General features: G+C 30.6%; 1 protein-coding gene across 6 annotated transcripts in view; it reads right to left on the bottom strand.

The window, feature by feature from the left end:
• Window positions 1-16,401, bottom strand: part of Asator (tau-tubulin kinase asator) — a 552,963-nt gene that overhangs the window by 351,095 nt on the left and 185,467 nt on the right. For all 6 annotated transcript variants that reach the window (XR_016293148.1, XR_016293146.1, XR_016293147.1 and 3 more), the window contains one exon: window positions 4,190-4,370. Coding sequence is in view for 1 of the 6 variants with exons in the window: in XM_089594084.1 (XP_089450210.1) it covers window positions 4,190-4,370 (181 nt within the window). In the remaining 5 variants the exon portion in view is untranslated. The remainder of the gene's footprint in view (window positions 1-4,189; window positions 4,371-16,401) is intronic.

Genomic DNA, 16,401 nt, shown 5'->3' with positions numbered 1-16,401 from the left:
ATTAGAATACTTTAAATTATCGCAAAATATTTGAGTAATCGTTTTGGAACAGAAAAAATAATTCATACCAAAAAAAAAAAATATAATTATCGTCCAAGCTAAAAAAAAGACCACATATTTTGTCAGAACACGAGAAAATGGCATAGTTGTCGCCTGGATTCGAAAAAAAGGCATAGTTTTCATCCAGGACCAAAAAAAGGGTATAGTTTTCGTATAAACTAGAAAAACGGGCTTAGTTTCCGTCAGGGCTCGAGAAAAAGGCATAGTATTCGTCCGTCTGGGACCAAAAAGAGCATAGTTTTCGTCTAGACTACGAAAAAGAGCAAAGTCTTTGCCTGGGACGACGAAACGGCATAGTCTTTATCTGGAGCATCGACATTGTATAATCGACTATTATATAAAATTTTTTTACGGAAAGCCTTGATTTCTACTATTTTCCTCATTACTTTCGTGTTAAGAAACCTGCCAGAAAGAAATTTCCTGATATTGAGGTTTGTGCGCTGTCAAAAATAAATCGAATTTCGGAATAAAGAAAACTGTAATTGAAGGCCTTAAAACAAAAAAGGGACTTAGTGTACAATCCGAATCTAAGTATTCGAGCAAATCAAAAAAAAATTGTTCATACTTTTTCTGCCATGTCGCGCTATTTTCTCTCTTTCTGTTTTAAGGCCTTTGTTTTTGCCTTTAGTTTTATTTAAGAAGACAACTTAAAGCTGCTCAGGACAATTACTGGCATATATATATATACATTTCAATACTACTAAAATGCCGTGAGCGCTTCATTCAAAGTTCTCGAATAAATCTCTTAACTGCCCAACAATTAAAATATTTGTGACGCGATGAATCTGTAGTTTTTAACATCATCTTGCATAAAAAGCAATGTTCCCAATAAAAAAAATCCATATGGATCGAAATCAATTTTGTTTCATGACTCTACATCCGCGTAAAAGTATATCTATGTAAATCGTACATATAGATAAGTTTTTTTTTTATTGGGTTAGATCCTCTTTATTGCTATGTATCATAGTTAATCTTTTATATCATAATGTAATTCGGTAATACTTGTTCAGATATTCACATACAGCAACTGATACTGAATATTTTTTAAGCTAATTTACTGATTGTTATTTGATACATCGTCTCGTATCATTATGTTTTTCTTGGTCATCATCACCACCCTTCCTTATACAAATTTCCAGCCAATTAAAGCACATCTGTTTCATTGCCGTGTGAATAAATAAAACTTTAAAGTATAGTAATATAATCATAAAGTATGTATAAAATATTGAACTATTAAAAAAGTCGAAAATTTCATTACGAATACAAATGTTGCATTTAAATTACAATTTAAAATACCTTTAATAATCCGCAAATGATCCTAATTCATTATTGAGAAAAAAAAAAATTTCATGTACACGCTGGCCTGATCCGGGGATCGCTGAATCAAAAATTACTAATATTAGAAACTGCACTTTATAGATAAGTAAACGATCAAACAAGTTAAATAGTTAGATATATTCATTAGCTTACTCTGTAAATATCATCCAGTGGAAATTTCACTATTTGATCCAGTTGAAAAAATGTCACTGAAGAATTAGTGAAAAATCCACTGATCTTTTAAGGCCTTATTCATCCCACTGAAAAACTAGTGGAAACGTTTCTGATTTAAGCAGTGAGTTTAAACTTATAAGTTTACACGAGGCTTGCAGGATAACATGTATTACAGGAGACATGTGTATATTAACAGTAGATGAATTTAACCACAAAAATTATTTTAAAAAGTTATGTTGTCTTAATTGATTAGATTCATCAGACCTTGTATTTAAACTCGTTCTGGCACGGTAAGTATACGTTTTTTGTATTTTTGAGACCCTAGTCTTATGGCCAAAGTGGTGAGACATCTGACTAGAGTGCCGCAAGTTGGGGGCTAAATTACCTGGTGTGCCAAAACTTTTTAGAAGTACTTTTCTATTATAAATCATATTTGTAAGTAAATTTGTATTGATTACTATGTTTCAATTGTTCAACAATATGTTATGCAATATAAATTATTATTCATTCATATTCGAATATAGTATTCTGAAATACATTTTTTTAAATATTGTGTGTAATTACTATTGAATTTTCAATATTATTTTTAGGAAAAGATTCATGGATTTCTCACTGTTGATTCAGTGAAAATTTACACTGTTCATTCAGTAAGTCATCGGTGAAAGTTCTACTGAATTGAAATAGTGAATATTTTACTACTTGAATCAGTGAAATTTCACTGAACTCTAGTGGAATGATTTTCACTACCCCATTTCAGTGGAATTTCACTGTATGATATTTAGAGAGTACCCTTGTCCTTTATTCATAAGTTTTTAATAAGAGATCCAATTTTGTTCTGAATTTTAAATTTAAGTATTTGTTTATTTATATAATTAGAAAAAAATTTACTGTGCTAATCTAACTGTATACAAATCGCTTTCTTATTGAACTACTGTTCCGTTAGCTAGACCAATCAGGACTTGGCTAGAGAGAGATAGAATGCACTTCTACTGGCCGCTCCTGATCAGCTTTCTTAACAACAAGGAATTACTCCTGGAGGGCTCTAAAGTAGTAGCTTAAATATGCTAAATAAAATATAGATAGGTATACAAAAGCATGGCGTGTTAAATTGGCTCCCATAGAATTAAACACCACTCACCCCTTGTGGTTTCCCCAATTTGATGTGCACCAGGTGCGAACTCTATTTTTCTTACTCAGAATGCAGTAAACGTCTTAAGTAGTAACCTTTGAGCTCTATTCTGTGTAAATCAACTAATTTGTTTTTTTTTAAGTACACATTTTAAAACAATATGTGCATAGTCCAATCTGTTCACCTGCAAATTTATTGTTTGTTCTAGTCGTTAGTAAAGATACACGTATACGAATGTAAATGAAAAAACTAGTATTTTCAAGCCAACTTGATTTAAATTAACTCTTGCTAAACGAATTCACTACAAATCAGCTACCGATCTAGATCGCTCGATACAGCACTGGCAAAATTTGGCCGATCTCAGAGTTCAGTGACACCCCCTATTATCGCAAGGGTGCTTTCTAGACTAGATCTGTGATATATATCTGAAAGCTACAAATTAGCTACAAAATATATCGTTTTTTTCATCCCCCTGAATGCCCCGCATCGCGGTAAGATGTGGTAGCTTGACATCAAGTTGGCACATCCGAGCGTATGGGGCGTTATTTAGGCCCTACAAAATCAATTCTCGCACTACAAATTTACTACAAATTAGCTACAAATTCCCTAAAAGTTCTTATCATGGGGTTCGCGAGTGGATGTGCTACGTTGATATACGTAGAAAAAGGTATGAGAGTAGGCTGCTTTAAAATATTCCTGTCTATATTTTCTCCTGACTTGACACTATGTCGTCACATTTAAAATGTACATCTAAGTTGTGAATATCTGATTAAGTACAACATCAATTATAATCAGTTGCAAGTCACGTATTACTTTATGGAAATGCATTGATCAAAATACATTAATACTCATGGTAACACTTTGACGAACGCTTGTTTTTTTGAAAAGCATGAGTTTTTATGAAAAACCTTTTTCTTTTAAAGTTTTCTTGTACTTTCATTTCGACGTAGTGTTAATCAAAATTATAATCAAGTTCTTCTGCTAATGAAATTACTACAATATTGAAGTTTTTTTTATTGACTATTTACTGTGTTCTGCCATTAATAAGATTACAGAATTCAAGATTCTATGATCAGCAGAGTTAAGCGTAACAATTCATTTTATATTCCATGGTAAATATTTTAGTATACATTTCACTCTCTTATTTAAATATAATTGCGAAATAAAAACGGCTACGGCATTTAAAAATAATCTATAAAATTTTAGGAATCATGTTAAATTTTCAACCGAGAAATGTTATTTAAAACGATTTAGTAGATTTACATAATTCTTATAATCAATGAAGTTGCTTGATACTAATCTATCATCAAAAACCATTTCAATATTTAAATATGAAAAATAAAATAACTAACTTGATTAATACGGCCCTAAGTAAATAAAAGCTCTCTTAAAAAAAATTTAATATCATTAATTTTCTAGACCTTACAATACACTTATACAGTAAGTATCTAGGAACTTAAATTGGTATACACAGAATAGTTATAAAATGATAATAAATAGACAAATGACCTTGAGATATAGGCGTCACGGCAGTTGGCTCAATTGGATGACGTGAGTGATCTGCAGTTAGTATTGTAGCATTACAATTATTATCTCGTCCTTGATTGCCGATTGATAAAGTGAATGGAGTAGAAGGCCCCTCAGTTTTTCGTATTCTACTCCTGCTTAAATTTTCATGATCAAGTTGGGCCTAAAATAGAAATGCATCACCTGTAAGAACTTTGTTATTCACACCATTCAAATCTATAGTAAAATATTGATAGCGTTCTCCATATAATACTTTAATTTTAATTATAATACACCCAGGAATCAAGGAACGAATGTCAAATTTTTATTTTTTATTGTCATTTGAAAAAGCATCAAGTACATTAAATAATACAAAAAAGATTTTTTTTGACAGTTGTAACACTAAATTTTTGGTATCAAACTATCAGAGTTAGGTTTCATGCTGTATAATAAGTGTCTCAATTTAAGAATAATTTTTCATACTTTTGACATACATATCTAAGTAGTAATAAAGATCCTCCTAATTCCAAATAGATTGTTAACACTTCGTTACGTTGTTTTTAGTTTTGTAATACAATGTATCAGACTTGCATGCTATCACCTATGGCTGATCTGCAAAATGCACGAAATTAAGAAATTTAATGGATGCTAACATTTCACGTTCTGTGGATAGAAATTTAAAATGGCCCTATTATCAACCCTACATGGCTGGCAAACGCTTAATTCCGAGTTTTTAGGAATAGAAGTAGCCGTTTAGAAGGAAGATTCTCAAAATAAACAAAAGATAGAAAAAAAAGACGTTCACAAGTTTATTATTATCTAAAGCACAAATATTATTTTCAGAAATTTACAAATAAACTATAGTTAAGCTGAGACTTTCTTATTCAAGTATTCAAATTGTTTATAAGACGATCATCTTTTTTCGAAATTTTACGTTCAATAATACGATTAAAACAGGGTAAAGCTCGTATTGTCAATAACTGTACCAGATAATAAAAATCAACTAGACGGGCCTCAAAAAAAGTTATTAGCATGAAAAAAAAAAAAAAAAAAATCAATACAACAATCATTACAAATGCTAGAATAGGCGTTTTAAAGGTGCTGTACATTCTCATGGTTAGTAATACAGTTTCTTCTGAGGTTACTAATGCATTGTGAGATTAAAGGCGGTATACAACTGTCTACAACGTATTTCTCGAAGTAGAGAATCAAACAAAATGTTTTAATACAAAACATTACAATTCATTTTTCTGTTATTATAAATATATTTCTTTCGCAAAGATCTCTAGATAAAAAGCAACTAATCCAAGAAACAACGTAAACGCTACAATCTTACAATACATTCCTTATTGTAAATTACTGTTTCTTGTTCTATTTTTTTACACAAAAGAAAAAAATGTTTGATTTCCTTTTATTAGATGAATAAAACAATTAAAAAGCCATGTATCAAGTCCATGTTTTTATTTCAATAAGAGATTGTTAACGTTCCGCCCCTCAAGGAGGCCTCTTTAGAATATATTAACAGACCCTCGGCTCCGCCTCGGGTGTTTATTCACGTGAAATCTGGGACATTTCTTAATCTTTAAACGTCGTGCGTAGACTACTTTTCATACCTCTGAGGCCGTAAAAATAAAACAGGTAATTATTCAGCGCTTTACGACCACAGATACGGAAATATTTATACTATATATATTTTTATATGTACTAGCAGGGTAACACTTCCTGTGCGCTACACGCATCCACACCAGTTGTTTCTGAGCTATGAGGAGATGGCAAGGGCGGTGACGGTACTTCTCGTGATTTCTCGTAGCAGCAAATGCGACAATATTGGTGAGCAAGACCGATATGGATTTCACTTATTCTTTCCTTTCCAAAAGCACGGATTCGATCAACGTGCTGTTTAATTTTTTTTTCCTTGACATTAAACCCCTGCGCACTCCATGCGCCAACACCCTACTGTTCTAACTTAAAAGAAGAGTCTTTGAATTTCATCTGTTTGTCGGGAGAGGCTGGTGCCCAGAATTTCGTGAGGAAGAAGAGTTTTTAATCTACATCGTTGAGCATTAGTTATATATTTATCAGTAAATTTCCATACCAGCCAGAAGGTACTATTGTGGTACGTTAAAAATTTTTTTTTAAACTCTCCATTATGTTGAGAGAAAAAGGTATACATTATTTTTTTAATGATTAAAACCTAAACAACGAAAAGTTCTTATCATTTTAATCACATATAAATTATTTAAATTTTTTATAACATATACTTTGTATTATTTTTGTTACTATTATGCATTCTACATTTTATTAATTAATATAAGTGGTTAGAAAGAATTTTACTTTTTCAGATTCAATGACAAATATGGAAATAATTACTTCACAGTGTTCCCTTATCCCCTTATCCACATATCCCCTTACAGACCCCCCACAGCCCCCCACACCATTTTTCATACATCATGTCGTGTATACTTGTTAAATGATAAAATATTAATGAATGACTTTCAATTCATTACCATAAATATTGCCTATTTATCTATAAAAATCATTGAGTAAAGCCAATAAACTATGTAAAAATCTCTTTTCAAACAATATTTTATAATTCTGTATTTTTTGGCCTTTCTTCTTGAATCAATAAATTATTTTAATCTTTGGATTTTGATAAAGCCACATATAATTAAACATGAGAAAATAAGGGTTTTTTAAAATATAAATCTACATTATCGAAACTTTGTTCTTGGGATTTTTTCATTGTCATAGCAAATGTTACAACGATTGAAAATTGTTTACGATACAAAATAAACGGTAATGTTGAGGAGTTTCCTGTGTCTATAGTTGTTCTTAGAATGAAGACTCTATTTCTAATTTTTTCTCCAGTTATTATTTCTCCTTCTATGTTATACTGTAATAAATTTGTGATTCGTAAACGTGTTTCATTACATAGTCCATCTGATATACTTAAATTTCTCAGTAACATCACTATTGTACCAATTTTTAGATTTAGTTTATGAGGTGGTAATCTTTCACGAAGATTGTTCATTACTTCCACCGAAAAATTTAAATAAATATTATCGTCTGATTTATTAACCCCTTTATAAGTTGCATTATCTATACTATGTTAAGTTTTAATTCCTCCAGTTAATTTAAAAAAAATTTTATTATTCAAAAAAGAGGTGTTTTCGTTATGCAATGTAAGTATAACACTATTCATCGAACAATTAAAGATATTATAAAATAATCGACAACATCCATTATTTGAGATCCAATTTTTATGAATGTTAAAAGTTTTTATTTTCCCTTCTCCAATTTTTAATAATAATTTCGAAAATCCTTCATCGCTAGAACGAATGTTGATTTTTAATTTTAAAATTTGGAATGAGTTTCATAAAAATGAAGATTTAATAGTTTGTTCAAGCATAATTTTCTACTACCGTTTTTTATCACTGGAAGAATCAACGAAAATTATCTCCTAAGATAATTAACTTACTTCCAAAATATTTGTCAGTATTACATAAATCTTTCAACGTTCTGTCTTGAATTTCCAATGCTTTTTTTGGAATCATTTAAGCCTCATCCCAAATGATTAAATCAACTTCTCTTAATTTTTTTTTATCTGACTCGAATTCTAAAATTGCACTCTCTATATTATTAAGATCTAAAGGAATTTTACAAGTTCAATGACTGGTCATTCCCTTTGGAAGCAAAATTGATGCTAGCTGATTGATTTTGAGAGATAAAAAAATAAATCAACGTTTTATATAAACAAGTTTTTCCTAGCTTTCCAGGATTATCTATAAAGAAAATATTATTTTTTTGTTTGCAAATAATATGAAATATATTTTTCTGGGCATTATTCAAACTTTTATACATCGAGTTAAACATTTCTTTACTGAAACGTATTCCATCCTCTATATTTTCTTTGTTACTCTCCATTTTTTTTGGTGTAGGTAAATTAAAGTATCCACATGATTTATCTTCTGGTTCTAAAACTTAATTAATATGTAAAAGAGCTAAATTATTATTATTATTAGGCAAGCCCTCTGTTAAAAATTCTTTGTATTTATTCCATATTTTATTACCTCAAACGTTTTCTGAAATTTAAAACCAAGCAAAAAATTGTCTTAATTATATAGAAACATAAAAACAATTGCTTCTTTAAAAATATCATCGATTTTTTCATCATTGTCTATTAAACCCATTGCAATTGTAGTATCTTTAAAAGTTTCATAAGTTATTCCTTTATGTGTTTTAATGTCTTTGAACGATGTCGAACCAGTTACTTTATTTAATACAAGTTTAAAAAAAAATCTTTCGTGATCTTTTAGAGATACAATGTTTAATCGACCAATTGCAATATTTTTTCTTCAAGATTAATATTGAGTGTAAGATTACTATTTGAATTTCCATGTATTCAAATATTGTTGTTCGAGAAATTAACTATAACGTGAACATGTAGTAAATCTGAAAAGCTTCTAATTTCAATACTTGTACCATAAGTCTTATTTTTTGACATTATGTTAATATATTTAACACTACTTTTTACATTTTAATAATAATCGTTTCCTACTATTAATTCATAATAATTTTGCCTTTTATTTACAACATTAGTAATTACTAAAGAACGAGCTCTCATGTGGAAATTTTCGTCACTATACAGAAAATGGGAAAAAGTTCTGAATAAACAATTTCCGTCCTCTTTTCTATCAACTTATATATTATTTATTTTAAAAAATTTCTAAAATGTTTAGTTTGATTTTAAAATAAATTTTAATACTACAAAATACAAACGATTTTTCCAATTTACAGTGTGGAACCCTGTGAAGTAATTATTTTCATATTTGTCATTGAATCTGAAAAAAAAATTCTTTCTAACCACTAGTATCAATTAATAAAATGTAGAATGCATAATAGTAACAAAAATAATACAAAGTAAATGTTACATAAAATTTAAATAATTTATATGTGATTAAAGTGATAAGAATTTTTCGTTGTTTTAGAATTTAATCATTAAAAAAATAATGTATACCTTTTTTCTCTCAACATAATGGAGAGTTCTAAAAAAAGCTTTTAACGTACCACAATAGTATCGTCTGGGTGGTGTGGAAATATACTGATAAATATATAACTAATGCCTAACAATGTAAATCAAAAACTCTTCTTTCTTACGAAATCCTGAGCACCAACCTCTTCCCACTAACAGATGAAATTTAAAGACTCTCCTTTCAAGTTACAACAGTAGGGGGTTGGCGCGTGGAGTGCGCAGGGGGGCGAAGCCCCACTAGTGCATATATATAGATATGTGCGTGTGTGTGTGTGTACATATGATATAGCTATGTTTATTTTCACGTCATGACTAAACCAATGCGATTGCTCAAGCTGATTGAGGTGCAATTATTGAAGGGCAAAATTATATGTTACGATATATACAAGCAAGTGTATTAACTATAAAAAAATAAGTCATATCCTAAAGGCAAAGCTACATCTTACATATCCTAGCTTTAGATAAATTTATTTTTAATTCTCTGTTATGTATTATACAAATAATTGTCACGTGACCAGAACCTATATTCTTATTATTAACTTTGAGATTAGTAGAAATTAGTGATAAGTAAGGGTAAATTTTAATTTTAAATTATCAATAATTATAAAAAACGAAAAATAAATGAAAAATTACAACATTATTATGAAAAATAGCTATACGTCTATTGTTTTTCTTAATTTTAATAAGATAGAGTGGATTATTTTACTTTTATGGCAGTTAAAATTAAAAAAAAATTTTATGTACCGCAGACAATGCTTCCAACAGGAATTGATTATACATATGATGTCATATTAAACAAACGGATAGTAATTACCTTTTTTCGGGGGCAGTATGTATAAGTATACGTATTTTATGCACGCGAGTGCTACAATAGTAATAATAATATTTTTACTTTTTTAATATTGAGTTTTTAAGGACCTATTGAAACTAGGTATAATTTTATTTTCTCAGTTTCTGTTGTACCGAGTTTAATAACATTTGAGTTGGAAGTTTTTCTTTTGGTCCCGAGATCCACGCTTGGTTTTTTAGTCCCAAGAATTTAAACAATTTCACTTAACTCTGGATCCAACCGGGTTTCTTGAGCGATAGGGAGTTGTTGAACCTGAGACAAAATGAATTGGTCAAAGTTGTCTCCATCCTTAGTCTCTTCGTCTCCTTGAGAAATTTTGCATACTATATCTGCTGTTGTTGGTAGAAATAGACGAGAACAGTAATTAGTGTTTATGTTTGCATTTTTTTTTTTGAAAACGACGTCGTAATAAAAGTGTGCGAAATAGTCAGCATAGTAGGCCATGCCACTAATGCGAGGTACGGGTAGAGACTTTCGTGGGTGTAAAATTTGCGTCAAGGGTTTGTGATCTGTTATAAGGGTGGAGTGTTGTGCATACAAGTAGTGCAAAAATTTTTGCACAGCCCAGACGATGGCAAGGGCTTCGTTGTTAATCTGAGGATACTACTGTTCCGTTGCAGACATTGTGCGACTTACGTAGGCAATCAGTCGTTCCTCTCCACTGGCGAGTCAGTGAGACAGGACTGCAGCTAGTCTTGTTTTGCTGGCATTTATGGTCAGTAATAAGGGTAATGATGTATCGTATGGTATTAGGACTTGCAGCGACATTAGGACGTTTTTTATAGATGTGTAAGCCTAAACAGCAGCAGTTGTACATGTAAAAAATTTAGCGAGGAGCAAGTTTTTTAACAGACGGACTTTGGTAGCCAACTCTGGGATAAAAGAATTGTAATACGTGGCTTTACCCAAAAACCATTGCAGTTTTTCCCGTGATGATGGCTTGCGTGCATCACGAATTACCTTGATGTGTCCATCGGATTTATGAATTCCGTGTTTGTCGATCTTGTGGCCTAAAAATTTTATCTCTGTTGCTGCGAAGTACTAGCTGCTCTTAAACTGCCTGTTTTGGTCGAATCAATTCATGCGTTGTGTATTCGGTTGTATTTGGTGTTTTCAATGTGAAAGCGTGACCAAAGTCCTTATCAACCGGCAGATGCGTGTAGGTATCTGTGAAGTCTCTTACAGGCTCTGTTGATAAACATATTCCTCCTCCTCATAGTCCTCATTTGAAAGTATCCTGTTGTTTTTGTCTTGCAGACGTAGGCTAAGCGTCTTTTTTTTCTTACCGCTATGACACTTTGATCCCCGGTAAGGACACTCACGGCGCATATGCAGGGCTCCACACCCATGGCAAGTTAGCTTAAAATACTCGTAAGATTCGTTTTGGTTCGACTTGCATGGCGTATCATATGAAGCCTGATGGGAAGTATTGAACGTAGCATTGGACATCGCTGGCACTTTCCCGCATGAGCCAGCGCGACGGTTAAACTGCGGCTTCTGTTGCTTTGTCGGTAATAGAGTGGTTATGAGTGCATGAGCCGAATCTATCCTTGTCGATTGATCGCTCGTTTTCATGGTGTCCGAAGTCTGGCGTGTCATTTCAAGTGCGTGTGCAACTTCATGTGCTGCTTTACATGTAACTGGTTCTTTTGCGATGATTTTATCACAAAAATTTTTATTTTCAAGCCCATGTAGAAACTGTTAAATAAGTATGCAATCTAAATACGTCCCATTAATTGCAATGGATTGCTCCCTGCCGTAAGCGAAGTACAAAATTAGCCACTGTTTCACCATTAAACTGTTTCATCTGCCGGAACTTGACACTTACTGCATATTTGTTTTTCTTGGAATCAAAATGGTAGAACAGTGTTTTCTTTATTTCTATAAAAGTTAATTCAGCAGGTGTCTCAGGAGTGATCAAACACTTCAAGGCATTATTCAATTCAACTCCTATGTATACTAATGCGTAATCGGCATATAGATTTGCTTAGACATCGCTTAGCTGGAGCCCATGTTTAAAGCGTTCGAAATACTCCTTAACAGTTGTTTCTTCCAAAGATTGATATTCTTTGCACGGAAGTGGTGGCACTTTTTCTCGCGGAGGAAGGGCTGCGCCTTCTTGCGTAAGCCAACTTGAAGCAGTTGCACCAGCCAAAGATTATTTCATAGCTGAAACAAGAATCGTCGTCAAATCCTGCATAGCCTCCTCAGAGAGGGCCATTTCAAGAATTTAGATAGAACTAACGGTAGACATAGTGTATGCGTATGTTTACAACATGAAATTGTTAATCTAATTCTGGAAGCTATAGATATGAAACATTTAACGCAGAATACTGAACTGCCTTTTAAAAACTACCACGTCTTTATTGAATTAGTAGTAGGTAGTAACTAAAAATATTTTTGAAACTAAATGTAAATCGTGGTTTTGAACAGACCCATGTACCACTGCTACACAAACTTTGAATTCTTATGATTTCGTTGACTTATGAGGGAAAAAATTTTTTAAACTCAAAACAATAATTATTTTACTGCAAAGTAATCACTTTTCATTAGTCGCCAGAAAAAAGATCGTAAAGGTAGAGAATTTATTGTAATTTGCGATTTTTTGTAAAAATTATGCGTTTGTTATACAGAATTCAACTCAATCTTTTCATTGGAACCGTGCTTCCATTTTTACAGTTGTAGTTTATCTTAAAGAAAAATATTAGTTCAAACACACAAGTATTGCTGTTATTTCCAATAACCTAAATCATGATAAAGCTGCTGTATATGAGTATCAAAAAGGTATAATAAATTATTTGAAATCCAAGTTAATAGTAAAGAAAATTTTTTAAATAACTGATGGGGTCAGTTAACAATTCAAAAATCAGAGCAATTTTAGATATATACTATTCCACAAAAAAAATTTTAAAATTGATTGTGATTGGTATTTTTTTGCTACTGCTCATGGAAAGGGAGCGTATGACGGTATTGAAGCTAACTTGAAGAGAGATACAAAACGTGCAAGTCCTTAAATTTTGTCTTATAACCAAATTTTAGTAGCAGAAAAATTAAACGACTGGGCAAAGAATTGTTAAAAGAAAACAAAAGTTTTTTAATTAAGTAAAGAGTTGTATGAAAAATGGAGAAATAAACTAAAATCTCGATTTAATGAAGCAAAATTAATACCAGATTCTTTGCAATTCAACGCTGTCATTTTAATTGATAATAAAATATAAGAATTAAAGAAAAACATCTATAAGCTTCGAGTATCATTTTTTTCCTTAACAAAATAACAAAACTAAAAATCCTACACCTCAAATTTCATCTACAACTAAAAAACTATAGAAAATATTGGTTTAAAAAGTATTTTTAAATTAAGAATATTTACAGTTAACTTGAGCGGAGCGTGGCCCAGCACCGGTCCTTGGCGCACGTTCAGACAGCCGAGCGTCTACTCTTTGGTATCGTTTTACTCGAATTTTTCAGTAGAGCATACTGTGCAAAAAGGCGTTTTTAATGTAAAAAAACCTCAGCTTACCATCTAGCCTATCAAAAAAAATATGAAATATGCCTTTGTTGAGATATAGCATGTTTTGTATTTTTTTAGTGAAAATAAAACTTTTTTGGAAAACTCATTACACCACCGGAAAGCTGACTGAAAAATACTTCAAAAATGCTATTTACAACATTTTTTAAGGATAGAAATAAGGCCGAGAAAATAAGCTAAAAACAGTGGTTTTTAGCGATCGCCCAGCGAGCCTTGGACGTTTCGCGTGAAACGCCTCATATTAATTCAACACAAGAAAATTTCAATTTAAAGCGTTATCATAAATAGAATTAATATTTTTAACATGTAAATTTTGAATTATAAGTAACTTAAAAACTAATTAGGTTACAATAAGAACTACAAAAATAAATTACTCTAATATTGAGAGGAGGTAGCGCGCAGAGCTTGCAGGGGGATAGAGCCTTACTTGTATATTCATGTAATTATTACCTAAATAATAAATTTTAAATTAACTGAACATAAATATATTAGTTTACTGTAGTATATATGGATCACTCAACTATTAGAGGTGATGATGTTAGAGGAAGTATTATTTATATTAATTTTTACACTTGTAGTTTTGAATAGTATTCGTAGAAGTATTAAACTCCATGAACTACATTTAAAAGTAAAAGCAACAGATATATTAAAAGCGAATTTAAGTACATGTTACAAATTCCGCAATGGTACATGATTGCAAATAACTGAATTGTTTAAGTTACATTCAAAGCAGAATCAATTACTAAAAAAAAACTAAGAAAGAAAGTTTTTGCAACAAAAATAGCGTTGAATACAGGTAATTTATAATTCATCGTCCCTATTTTTTACAATCTACAGAAATGTATTGCTTACGTGATATACCATAACTATAACTCAATCACAATGGCGAAGTTCAATCAGTTTTGTTTTCAGTAAAAAGAGAAATCTTTATTTTTCAGCAGAAAATTTCATGTAGCCTCACGACAATGCAAAACAAAAAATATATTATTGATGTAAATTAAAGGAAACAGTAATTATAAATCAGAAAATGTTATGTGGATATACATTTTTAAATAAAATAATGATAATGAATATTTATTATTGATCAGTGTATAACCCATAAACTGTAAAATTATGTTAATAATAGAAATAATTAATAAAAGTATAAAGGTTTATTGTTTCACTATAAGTAGAGTCTAAAGAAGTTAAAATTTGTTTAGTTGTGCAGGGTCACTGGCAAGAACCACAACGTTTATAACTATTTCATCAAAACGTGAAAACTCTAGCATTACGTGTAGATGTAACATGCCATATAAGACATGTATGCATAAATTTAGGATACTGTTTTAAAAATATGCTTTGAGGCTGTTTTTAATTGTAAAATTTTTAGCGCATTATACTTTTTCTACTTAAGGTTAACCCCGCTAAATGACATTACATATATATATATATATATATATATATATATATATGTGTGTTTATATATAATTACGTAAGGTGACTTATGCATAAATTACACACTTAACTTGAAGGTATGTGCTAATAACATCGAAAATTTATGCAGACTTTACGCATAAGTACGGTCGTGTATTTACAATGACTATTTAAGTTTTGTTTTTTCAATATTATATTCTCATAAGTCACCTTTGGTCAACATATGTATCAGCGGAACTTTGTTCTCGAGAGTTTATTTCTGTTAAACAGTTTTTTAAACAAAAATCGTTTTTAGATTAAAAATGCAACACAAAGTTTGATTAAGTGTTAAATAATAAGAGCAATATATCAATGTTTTTATCAATATAAAGTAATGGTGCAAATATAAGGTAAGTTCAATTTATTCGCATATAAATGACACGATAGGTCAGTATCACTAACAAACAGTGAAACATTCTTTTTTTAAATAACGTTAAATAAAAAAAAGATCTTACCCATATTAAAGATTTGAAAACATGCAAGAAGATAAAATATTGAGAATTTGAAGATATTGCAAGAGCTGCGGATTTAATTACACTATTTTTTATATCGATGCCATTTTCTAAGATGATAGTATCATTATACGGGAAAAATACTGGGTAAACAAGGATTTTTACTGCCTTACTAAACTAGCTTTTCATTTTAATGCTGTGCAATATCAAGAAATCTATCTTGATATCCATATAAAGTCCAATTTATTCAAGTTGCAAAAAAACGTTACTGTGAAAATGTATGTTAATAGTACATCTCCTTACATTTAATAATTCACATAATTAATTGTATGTATCACAAATGTTACAAGAAATAATTATAGACAATAAGTAATACTTAAATCAGACATCACAGTTACCTCAACAAAAAGTTATTGAAATGATTCTAAGTTTAATTTATAAAAACTTGTTTTACTTGTATTCACTAGCACAAAACTCTTGACCTTATGAAAAATGATTGGCAAGAAAATGAAACTTACATTACTATTGATTTCTCGCAAAATTGTAACTATAATTACCAAAACGAAGTCAAAGCTGTCTATTTTGACTCCTCCAATTAACAAGTGCTCTTACAAACAAGTTGATTTTATTATGAGAACGATAAAAATAGTTTAGCTTTTGAATTTTTTTTTGTTATGTCATTATTTGCAATACGATGCGAAGTCTGCATGGGCTTTTGTGGGACCAATACTTGAACAAATTCAATCAGTAATGCCAGATATTAAAATGATACATTTTTAATCTGATGGTCCGTCGATACAGTAAAAAAATTGATAAATTTATATTTACTTCATTATTTCTATAACAAATTGAACCTAAAAAAAGCTACTTGGAATCATACAGCTGATGGTCACGAGAAAA

This window comes from Copidosoma floridanum, unplaced genomic scaffold (genome assembly GCF_036245765.1).
Source record: "Copidosoma floridanum isolate Cflo_tuat_1 unplaced genomic scaffold, Cflo_Japanese_pri ptg000020l, whole genome shotgun sequence".
In the NCBI taxonomy this organism is placed as follows: domain Eukaryota; kingdom Metazoa; phylum Arthropoda; class Insecta; order Hymenoptera; family Encyrtidae; genus Copidosoma; species Copidosoma floridanum.
Note: the sequence above shows the minus strand (reverse complement) of the source record. Positions and strands in the feature narration are given on the sequence as shown.